This window comes from Neolamprologus brichardi, chromosome 3 (genome assembly GCF_056152115.1).
Source record: "Neolamprologus brichardi isolate AB-2024 chromosome 3, ASM5615211v1, whole genome shotgun sequence".
NCBI classification, from domain to species: domain Eukaryota; kingdom Metazoa; phylum Chordata; class Actinopteri; order Cichliformes; family Cichlidae; genus Neolamprologus; species Neolamprologus brichardi.
In genome coordinates, this window is record NC_142106.1 from 51,037,501 (window position 1) to 51,049,167 (window position 11,667).

General features: G+C 44.4%; 1 protein-coding gene across 2 annotated transcripts in view; it reads left to right on the forward strand.

The window, feature by feature from the left end:
• Window positions 1-11,667, forward strand: part of mtm1 (myotubularin 1) — a 29,320-nt gene that overhangs the window by 13,494 nt on the left and 4,159 nt on the right. For both annotated transcript variants that reach the window (XM_087837840.1, XM_087837841.1), the window contains exons 7-15: window positions 1,514-1,597; window positions 1,842-1,991; window positions 5,143-5,328; window positions 7,791-7,973; window positions 8,257-8,412; window positions 8,537-8,584; window positions 8,687-8,779; window positions 10,377-10,490; window positions 11,448-11,624. In XM_087837840.1, coding sequence (XP_087693966.1) covers window positions 1,514-1,597; window positions 1,842-1,991; window positions 5,143-5,328; window positions 7,791-7,973; window positions 8,257-8,412; window positions 8,537-8,584; window positions 8,687-8,779; window positions 10,377-10,490; window positions 11,448-11,624 — 1,191 coding nt within the window. The remainder of the gene's footprint in view (window positions 1-1,513; window positions 1,598-1,841; window positions 1,992-5,142; window positions 5,329-7,790; window positions 7,974-8,256; window positions 8,413-8,536; window positions 8,585-8,686; window positions 8,780-10,376; window positions 10,491-11,447; window positions 11,625-11,667) is intronic.

An 11,667-nucleotide genomic window follows, 5' to 3' on the forward strand; every position in this document is an offset into this window, starting at 1 on the left:
CAATGGAAATCCTCCATTTCATTTATTTCCAGGCATTTGTGTAAATGCTGAAATTTTGATATGCAGCCCCCTCCCTGTCCCACAGTCCACACATCTGCTACATCTGCAGTACTTGCACATGCCAAAATGTAGTTCAAGACTTCCTGTTCTTTCCATGTAAGGCCATCAGCACTCAGACTCAGCTGACCACCTCAGATTTGCCTGAAAAATTTCCAGGTCCTTCTCTCACCCCAACCAATCACAGCAGATGGCCCCGCCCCTCCCTGAACCTGTCGGAGGTTTCTTCCTGTTAAAAGGGAGTTTTTCCTTCCCACTGTCGCCAAAGTCTTGCTCATAGGGGGTCATATGATTGTTGGTCTACCTTACAGTATAAAGCGCCTTGAGGTGACTGTTGTTGTGATTTGGTGCTGTATGAATAAAACAGAATTCAAGGGAGGAAATTAGTGCTGCGTCCACACGTACCCGGCTATTTTTGAAAACGCAGATTTTTCTATGCGTTTGCACCTTTCGTCCACACGTAAACGGCGTTTTTGGTCACTGAAAACGGAGATTTTTAAAAACTCAGTTTTTGCATTTAGGTGTGGACGAGAAAAACGGAGAAAACGGAGAAAACGCAGCGTCAAAGGTGTGCGCCTTTTTTGACGTCACACTGTGCGCCACGTTATTGTTTTGGTGAAATGAATTTCTACAATACTGTTACTGTTAATTGTCTCTGCAGTGTTTAAATGCTTACATATACACTCACAGTTATTGTCCCTCCACACATACGACTCGGTTCTGCTTCTATGCCCCAGCTTTGTTTACTTTTTCCCACCGAGGCTTCTAGACTTCTGATTGGCCAACATTTCTGCACGGTTAGGAATATAGCGCCACCTGCTGCTTTGGCATGTTCCTAGCAGCGTTTTCCTTCATTTCTGCCTTTACGTGTGGACGGGATTATTTTTTAAAACGAAAACGGAAAATCTCCGTTTTCAAAAATACCCGTGTACGTGTGGACGTAGCCGAGAGCTGTTTTTAAAAGTGTTGTTCCAGCATTTCTGAGGCTCTATTTTCAAATTGCATCATCTAGTAAAACTACAGCAGGTCCTTCTTTGGCACAAACACTTACATTACAGTGACGACGCCTTTAAGTCTGAGCTGATTTGGAGGCCGTTGGAAACCACAGTTTGTTAGGCGTCTGATAGCTTTTATACAAGCCTGTAATATTGATTTTCACGGATATTAAAGCTTGAATGTGAAAAAAACAACAGAATTTTCATTCAACGTTGAGCTGACCTTTTATGTTTTTGGTAAAAACTAATTTGAAGCCATTAAAGCCTCTTCATTCGTTCTGCTAACTGCCTGCTGTCCAAACAAAGAGTATTATAACATCGACGGGGCTTAATATTTAAAAACGCTCCCTGCTCGTGTGCTTTACTGTTACAATGGCTGTTCTAATAGCTGTGCTGCTGTTTCTATAAGACCACTGTATACAGTAACGTCTTACACGTTTCTCTCTTTTGCTTCTGTCCAGCCTCTTTTTGCGTATTTGAGTCAAGAGAAGTATGCTGAGACTGGCTGGACCATCTACAAACCCGTAGAGGAGTTCAGACGGCAGGTAAGAAAGACAACGTGCGCAGTCCCAGTACAAATGCTCAGGACAATAGGAATGGCAGTGTTTTCTATAAGGGCTGATGATCTGTTTTTATTGACGGTTGTTCTAAGCGAACGCACCCTCAGAAGCCTTGATGTTAAAAACCTGATGACCTGTGAGGTCTGATGCTTCTGAACAGTCAGCAAAGATTTACTGTTAGAGCTGAGTTTTAAAGTAATGAGCCAGTAATGATCATTATCTCTTCCAGGGTTTACCTAACAACAAGTGGCGTATATCATTCATCAATAAGAGCTACGATCTGTGCGACACCTACCCCACTGTGCTGGCTGTACCCTACAAAAGTAAAGAGGAGGACCTCCGAAAAGTGGCTGCTTTCCGGTCAAGAGGACGAATACCGGTGAGGGCGCGACTAAGCTGTCAAATATAGGAAAGACTTTTTGAGTTAGACCAGATCTTTGAATGCATACAGTGCTGTACTTCCTCGTACTTCAGTTTTCAGGCCCCTCTTCTGTGGAACCAGCTTCCAGTTTGGATTCAGGAGACAGACACTATCTCTACTTTTAAGATTAGGCTTCAAACTTTCCTTTTTGCTAAAGCATATAGTTAGGGCTGGACCAGGTGACCATGAATCCTCCCTTAGTTATGCTGCAATAGACGTAGGCTGCCGGGGGATTTCCATGATGCATGCAGTGTTTCCTTTCCTTTCCTAATCTCTGGCTCTCTTTCACAGTCTGTCCGTGTCCTCCTTTTTTGTGGTCCTTCTGTTTTACTTCTTTTCTGCAGTGTCCGAAGCTTCTTAATCTTCCCTCTTGAACTTTGTTTCCAGACCACTGAACCTCAACCTGAGCTGTCCTTCTGATATACTCATTCCCAATCCTGTCCATTGTGGTCACTCCAAAGGCATCTTTAACTCCAGCTTGTCCTCCTCTTTTTTCTCTTTTATGTCACAGCAGGTCTCACTACCATCTTAAATCTTCACTTTCAGTTACGCTGCCATCTTTACTTCACTCTGACTGCATGCTTTTCATCTTTTTTGACCTTGAGGTGCAAGAAAATCCCAACAACAGCTGCTGTAGTTGGTGCTATATACAGTAAATTGAATTTGCCTGCACAGTTCATTGATGGTTGGTATTTAAACTCGTCGACCTTCACTACCTCTTTTTCTTGCAGCTTCACTGTCACACCTCCCTGCTTCACTACAAGTCACGCTGTGGTCTGTAAATATCACAGTGTGTGGAACCTCCCGCCTCATCTGTCCCCCCGTCCATTACCAAAGCTCTGCACGTCACTATTGTTGTTTAATACTTGAATGAAAATACTTTGCAGACCCTGATGCTGTGTTTCCAGCTTGGCTTTTACTGTAGTCCCCTGCAGCTGCTGCTCTATTGGGTTGAGATTAAGGGGCGTATCGTGTCATTGAAGAATAACCCACTTCTCTGGCTTTAGCAGTGTGCTTTTACTCATTATAAATCTGCACCGTGAAGTACTTTCCTATTATTTTTGCAGCATTTGGCTCAATCTGAGCAGAAAGTATAGCTCTGTACATCCCAGAATTCATCCTGCTACTCTTGTTAGCAGTCACATTATCAGTAATCACTGGTGGCCCGATTACACTGGCAGCTATAGATACCCACCACAACATTGCTTAAGTGATGCGTGTTAGTTGATGGGCCTGACTATATTTAACATTTTGCACCATCAAAGGCAGCTGCGGTAGCATCCAGAAGGCAGAGAACAATGCTAACCATCACACAGAAAGTTGAACTTATGCTAAAGGAAGGTAGAATTATTGTATTTCCCAGATTATAAGGCGCATTAAGCAAAAAAAAACAGTCAAACTTTACTCAACTCATTCTTCTTGCTTCCTCTGCTTCCGTACCATTGATTCATTAATGATTCATTCATGTTGAATTCTCTGGCAGCTGCTCTAATTACTTGTTCTGGACCTGAAAACAGGGTTTGATCTTCAGTTTCATTCTTTAATACTGGACTTATGTTTCTACCAAGGTTTGAACTGTGAGAGTGTTTAAACAAACGTTCATGCCTGTCTGAGAAAAGTCTATAAAGTGTGTAATGAGGGGTTTTACAGCCTAAAACATCTATAATAATTGTAAAAAATAAAGTTCACTACTTTGCAGATTTCACCTATCGCAGCTTGTTTTTAGAAGGTAACTCCCGCGATAAACGAGGGACCGCTGTACTGTAATTTCTGCATTTTCTTGGTTGTCATTACTGACCTGTTTGAGAACTTCCATTGACTGAGCATCCAATAACATTTAAAGGTTTACCCTGGTTTCCACACATTAGCTCCAGATTTGGTTCAGTTATGGTTTGATGCTGGATCATGCAGGAAGCAGAACCCAAGACAGCAAATACAGAAATTACCTGTGTTTTTTTGTACTGGAAGCTTGCAGGCTAAAAACATTCAGATGTGCAGTGGAAGTCCAGACGGGTATTTTGTGACATGCTGCAGATTCTAAACACAACTAGAGCTTTGTCTAAGGCTAAGGGATTGTTTCACACTAAACATAACGGGTTTGACTTGTTGACATAGTTTGTGGCTATTCTACGGAGCCCCGCAGGGGACATGGGAGAAAAAAAAATTAAGACGGACTTTTGCGAGATCTCGCAAAACAAACTCGGGATCTCGCAAAAGTTTTAGCCGCATTCTTCGGAGGCCGCCAGCTCGAAGCCGACCGGGAGGTCGAGGCACGATGTGCCGGGAAAGCGCTGTTCCTCCCGGCTGTAGTAGGTCTCGACCTCCCGTTAGCTTCGAGTTAGTGGGTGTCAGATCTCCGAAAACGTCGGAGCACTTTTGCAAATATGTGATGTCTTGTAAACCGAGCAGGTATCTGACGTTTACACAACTACATTCACGCCTCAAAATATCTTAAAAGTGTATTTTGTGACCCAGAAAGAGTAATATTACAACTAAGTAGCTGCCGCCATTGTTGGAATTCAACTTTTGCGAGATCTCGCAAAAGTTTTGCGAGATCCCGAGTTAGTTTTGTGAGATCTCGCAAAAGTCCGTCTTAATTTTTTTTTCTCCCATGTCCCCTGCGGGGCTCCGTACTATTCAGATGTTTAAGGAGAAAAGCTTCTGGATTTCTTGAAGTTTCTTGAAGACGTTTCTCTGAGAAGCTTCTTCAGTTCTGGGGTCAAATGGTGGAGAGTCCCAGATTTTAAGCCCCCAAGAGGGTCATGGACCCCCCATTGATCCTCTGCCTAATCAAACGAGCCAAGGTGTGAAAACAAGTGTAGGTCACAATAGGCCAAGGTTTCAGGTGAACCCATCGTGAAACCTGGCCCCACCCTGTCATGTGACTTATTGAGGTCAAAGGGCCCAGGATGTGAGTGGGCGTTAAGGCGTCTCAGAACTGGATCATAGATGGCAGACAGTCCAGAAGCTTTTCTTCCCAAGCTCCTTAGACTTCAATGACCTGGATGACTGAGAAGCTTCACAGACATATTCAGATGTTCTTAACATTGACGCTGTATCATTGTATCATAAAGTGTTGTGTAACTTCTTGTTGCTGTTGTTCTCTTAGGTCCTGTCATGGATCCACAGAGAGAACCAAGCAGTGATCGTCCGCTGCAGTCAGCCTCTCGTTGGCATGTCTGGTAAAAGGAACAAGGACGATGAACGCTACCTGGAGCTGATTAGGGAGGCAAACGATACCACCAAGCTCACCATATACGACGCTCGTCCCAACGTCAACGCAGTTGCCAACAAGGTCAGAAGGAAAAGAAAACATCACCGCAATCCACGGGCATCATTTGCAACATTTATCTGTTAACTACTAATTTAATCAAACTTAAGACGGTACATCCAAAAACTATTCGTAGCACTTCACCTGTATACACCATATATACACTGCCAGTCAAAGGTTTGGACACACCTTCTCATTTAATGGTTTTTCTTTATTTTTACTACTTTCTACACTGTGGATACAAACTGAAGACGTCAAATATATGAAGCAAGATATGTTTTATATTTTAGGTTCCACCCTTTGCTTTGTTGGCAGCGCTGCAAACCCTCGGCCTTCTCTCAGTGAGCTTCATGATGTCGTCACCTGACATGTTTCCCCTCACAGGTGTGCCTGTCAGGGCTCATTTGTTGAGTTTCTTGCCTTCTTAATGAGGTTGGGACCATCAGGTGTGTTGTGCTTTGAATGTGTCCCCAAGTGCTGTCACAAAAACCATCAAGACCACGATGAAACTGTCTCACATGAGGACGCCCAGGAAAGGAAGAGCAGGAGTCCCCTCTGCTGCTGAGGATACATTCATCCCAGTCACCAGCCTCAGAAATCACAGCAGCTCAGATCAGAGCCCAGATAGATGCCACACAGAGCTCCAGTAGCAGACACATCTCTACATGTTCAGAGGAGACTGTGTGAATCAGGCCTTTATGGTCAAACAGCTGCTGAGAAACACAAGGAGTGGACATTAGACCAGAGGACATCTGTGCTCTGGTCTGATGGGTCCAAATCTGAGATCTTTGGTTCCACCTGCCATGTCTTTGTGTGACGGAGAAAAGGTGAACGATGGTCTCTACATGCATGGTTCCCACTGTGAAGCATGGTGCACTGAACCAGCAGGGCTACCACAGCATCCTGAAGCCACATGCATCCCATCATTTATTTTTAACAGCACAATGACCCCAAACACACCTCCAGGCTGTGTCAGGGCTGTTTGACCAAGAAGGAGAGTGATGGAGTGCTGACCAGATGGTCTGGCCTCCACAGTCACCTGACCTAAACCCAGTGTGGATGGTTTGGGATGAGATGGAGCTCAGAGTGAAGGCAAAGGACCAACAAGTGCTCAGCATCTCTGAACTCCTTCAAGACTGTTGGAAACCATTTCAGGAGACGACCTCATGAAGCTCATGGAGAGAACGCCAAGAGTGAGCAAAGCAGGAATCAAAGCAAAGGCTGTTTGGAAGAATCTGAAACATCAAACATGTTTTGAGTTGTTTACGACATAATGTCATGTGTTCATTCATAGTTCTGATGGCTTCAGTGAGAATCTACAGTAAACATTCATGAAAATAAAGAGGAACCATTAAATGTGTGTCATACATTTTGACTGGTTGTCTATGGCAGTAAGGTGATCTATTTAAAAAGTGAAACAGTACAAATAAGATTCAAACCACAAAATAAAACAGACAACTATTAATGCTGTCGTTAGCCTGGCTGCAGGCGCGCACACTCAGGGTTTCCTCGTTGAGTCACAGTGACATGTAGGACTTTCTAACTTGTTCTGTCTGACAGTTTTAGCAACAGAATCAGGGTCTGATGGTGATGATGGGCGGATGCTTTGTTGTGCCAAAGATACTTGCTTTGAGCACTGTAGACTCTGTTATTATTCAGATTATTGTCAGAGTGGATGCTGGAGCAGACGCTGTGAAGGTGGAGCAGTGGTGGAGAAATAGAGAAAGGTGGGCTGGGGGAATAAAAGTCGAGAAATTGTTGATCTCCATCTGCTGCATCTGTACCAAAAGACTCACAAAACAAACATCAGTTAAAAGATTAAACAGAGGTCTGCAACAACAGACAGGAGGCCTGGGCCAGTGCAGTGCAGGGAGGAGAACCCCCACACCACCACCTCACCTCTAGTCCAGCCTTCTGGTCCTGGGTGTGTCTGCCTCCCAGCATCCTAGGTCCAACACCAGTAAACCATTCAGTCAGCAAATAGTCTTGAACCTGCAGCTGCACAGAGGAGGTTGTAGCGAAGGCCTACACTGCACTGCTGACACTTTTATGCTATTATGGCACACCAGCTCTGCTCTGCTCGTATATCTGTGAGTCCCACCTGCTTTTTCAGGTATTAGAAGAGGGATGAGCCACTGTTTGTGTGATGCTGGATGATCTGTGATATAGTGGGGCAAAAAAACCACTCAGCGAAAATGAAACAACAATAAAACGTCCTATAAAACGCCATTTTTGTGGATACTTCCATCACACTCTCTTAACCTTTGTCTACCTGAACCTGCTGCGACACAATGCTAATGAGTCTAATATAACCAGCGACAGGTTATTGGGATAATAAATATTTATGTTGCAGGATGATCCCTAAAAGAGTTAAAGAGCACTGTCATCATTAGTCCCAAACATTAACCAAAGTCTCTTACCCACTGATACTGTTACAGACATCTGAGTGTGTAGAGATGCATGCCTATTGTTTGTGCAATCCTCAGGCCACCGGAGGAGGCTACGAGGGTGATGAGTACCAAAATGCAGAGCTCATCTTCTTGGACATCCAGAATATCCACGTCATGAGGGAATCCCAGAAGAAACTCAAAGATATCGTCTACCCCAACGTGGAGGAATCCCACTGGCTGTCCAGCCTAGAGTCGACACACTGGTTGGAGCATGTCAAGGTGAGAGGTTTCTACGTGCATCTGAAAACTGGTCAGTGCTTACATGATGTGGCTCAGGTGATAGAGCAGGTCATCTACTGATCAGAAGGTTGGTGGTTCGATCCCTGCATGCCAAATATCCTTGGGCAAGATACTAACCCCAAATTGCTCTCTGATGCATCCATCGGAGTATGAAAAAGTTAGAAAGCACTTAGGAAAAATGTGCTACATAAGAACCAGTCCATTTACATTACCTTGTTATAATAATGTATTTTTATTGCGTTGTGCTAACCCTTGTACGTAGCTGGTGTTGTCAGGAGCCATCCAAGTTGCAGACAAAGTGTCCAGTGGGAACTCAGTAGTAGTTCACTGCAGTGACGGCTGGGACCGGACTGCACAGCTCACCTCTCTGGCCATGCTGATGCTGGACAGCCACTATCGCACTCTCAGAGGCTTCCAGGTCAGTCGTTTCACACATGAGCATGAGCTGTAGACTTTCACAGAGGATATGAGGAGCACCGCAGGCTTTAATGTCATCATGATGCCTGTTTGATATTTAAAAGTTATTATTGTGTCTTTTTTAGGTTTTGATTGAAAAGGAATGGATCAGCTTCGGCCACAAATTTGCCTCAGTAAGTTTTTCACCATCTAGTTTCTGAAATCTATTGAGTTAAGACGACTGATTAGGAGGAAACGTTTCTGACCTGTGTGTGTGTGTGTGTGTGTGTGTTCAGAGGATAGGACATGGTGACAAAAACCATGCCGATCAGGACAGATCACCCATCTTTGTTCAGTTCATCGACTGTGTGTGGCAGATGACTAAACAGGTACGTGCAGTCGTCTCACTGCGTGAATGTAGGAACGTAACAATGTTGCACTTTGTAGCTAAAAAGCAGCTAGCAGTTTGTAGATAACCCTCAACCCGACACCCTCCGTGGCTGGTTTCCTGTGACAGTCGTAGCAACACTGAATTTGTAGGTAGGTACTGATGGAAAAGCAGAAGGGCTTGAACAGAGATGCCACAGCTTCCTCTTCCAGCTCTTCTTTTGGCATACCAGGACTTCCAAGCTAGTCAATAATCAAGTGTGACCGGGGTTTAACTTGGGGCCTCCTCCCAGTTGGACATGCCGAAAATACCTCAGTTAGGAGGAGCCAAGAGTCGGTCGAATCTTCTGCCTCGAATGACTCCTTTTATTTAGAATACTGGCTCAACCCAGAGCTCCTAAACATGTCGCTGAGAGAGATCGCAGATGCCCTCTGACGGGCATTTCAGGCACTCTTATCTGCCTCGTTCATCATTCTCCTTCTCACCTCGGCGCCTATCCATCGTTTGTGGCCACTGACAAGAACGGGAGAGTAAATTCACTAAACGGACCTCTTCGCTTACATGCTCGCTTCTCTTTTCACCACCGCAGACTGGTATCGAGTGTCACCATTACTGCAGACCCAGCTTTGTTAAGCTGCCACTCCCCACTTCTATCACTCATCTACTTTTGTCACTAATGAACAAGACCCACAAATACTTTAATGCCTCCATTTAGGCCGGCATGCATTCCCCTCCTCATGTGGGCACGCCACTCATTTCCAGCTCCAGTCTGCATACTGGAGCTGGAGGTGTCACCCGATGCACCATATTTCCAATAATATAGAGCAGACCCCTGAACCCGACACCTCGTGAAGGGCCGATAACTCGAGAACAGAGCGTATCAGTTAACTGTTCATGCTTAGTTTGAAACTGGAGCCCCCAGGAGGCTCGTCCGCACCAGCAGCACAGGCGGCATTTCTTGAAGACGAACAAATATTTTGGATGAATTTCATTACAGATTGTTGTATCGTTCAAATATGAATGAGAATAAACAAATAAACAAAGAGTGCAACAAACAACATAACGGCTCGTTACAGAAGCAGAAGATTCAAAATGAGTTTTGGCTTCGTTGAGCTCAAATCATCATCGATCGTCACTGAGAGCTCGTTCCTGTTGTAAGTTGAATGTTTGTCTAAAGCAGGCCTCTCATCAAACCAACAACATTTTAAAACTGACTGCAAAAACACGAAACACACATTTGAAATGATGATTGTAAAAACAGAAGAGTCCAAATTTGTCGTCTTGCCCACGTTCACCTCCTCGGCTGACGCTGTTTGGCTGCTACGCTCTGGATTTCACTTTATGTCACCACACTGTGAACTCTTCTCAGTCCAGCTGCACAGACCAACCAGCCACCTCCTGGTTCAGGCACACCGTCCCCACTCTGAGCTGCTCTGGTTAGGCTCAAAATACTCAAAATGCTGTTTGACTTAATGCATTTGACAAAAGAGAGAAGGAAACACCCCAACAAAAAGACAGGAACACTGCTGAATGTTTGTATGTTCACTAACGTCTCAGATTACGGACTCGGTCTTTGAATTGTCACTCTCACCTCTTAGTTCCCTACGGCCTTCGAGTTTAACGAGCATCTCCTGCTGACGATCCTGGATCACCTCTACAGCTGTCGCTTCGGGACCTTCCTGTACAACTGCGAGAGCGTACGAGACCAGCATGTAAGAATACCTGCACATATAACATGTACATGCATGCAGAAATGTGAAAATTGTGTCCTCGTAATATAGAGTTTGGTCCAATGAGAGTTTTTACTACAACTTTAAAGGCTGACTGGATGTTGCCGTCAGTTTTGTCTTCAGCAGCTGAATCACATGTTTCGTTGTGTTGGGTGTCCTTTGAAGTATGCTTTGGCTCATTATCCGTTTCCATGGCGAAGCATCACCAATCAGTTTTTCAGTATTTGGCTGAATCCATCGTCCTGCTTCTGTCAGCATCCATGTTAACAGTAGTGACTTGGTTCTCCTGGCAGCCGTACATTCCCAGCCATCACCATGTTTGAACTTTCCTTTTCCTGCTTTCCTCTTTCATTCGTCCTACTGCAACTTTGGTTTCATTTCATTCAAAGATGTTTTCCCATAACTGACTCTTTTAGTTGTTTTCTGGTCTAATCTGGTCTTCTTGTTGCATTGTGCTGTATTTATATTTATAAAGGTGCCTCTTAACTGTAGACGCTGTCAATGTTACACGTCTCAGCTCAGAAGTGTTCTTGACCTGGCTAGATGTTGTGAAATAGAGGTCCTGCAGTCTGTCATCCATGATCTTCCAGGATATACAGAGCTGTTCATTTAGTAGTAGTCCATGTCCAGGTCATGGATTTGGCAACTCCTAGAGGTTTTGCTGTCTGTCTGGTAGGTTGAAAATAAGGAACTACGTATAAAAATGTCTGCAGTTCCTGCTGTTAACGTGATAAGAAATACTTTATTTATACTTGGGAAGTTAGTGTGGTACAAAGCATGGAAATCAATGCAACAAAATAAATACAGTGTTACAAAACAAAATCTCTAAGAAAGTTAAAATTACACAGACAAAATGATCAAAACTGTGTCACTGTCCACATACTTATGTCGTGTGCTTCAGCTGCAAATGTTTGACACTGAGACTCTTCTGTGGTGCAGGAGGTGAGGTCCAAGACTGTGTCTCTGTGGTCTCTGGTCAACAGCAAGGTGGATATGTATTTAAACCCCTTCTACACCCCAGAATCTGGCAGGGTTCTCTACCCTGTTGCCAGCATGCGCCACCTAGAGCTCTGGGTAGCGTACTACATCCGCTGGAACCCACGCATACGACAGCAGGTAGGACTGCTCTTGTGTTTGCTATAATGTGCTGTAAGCTTGC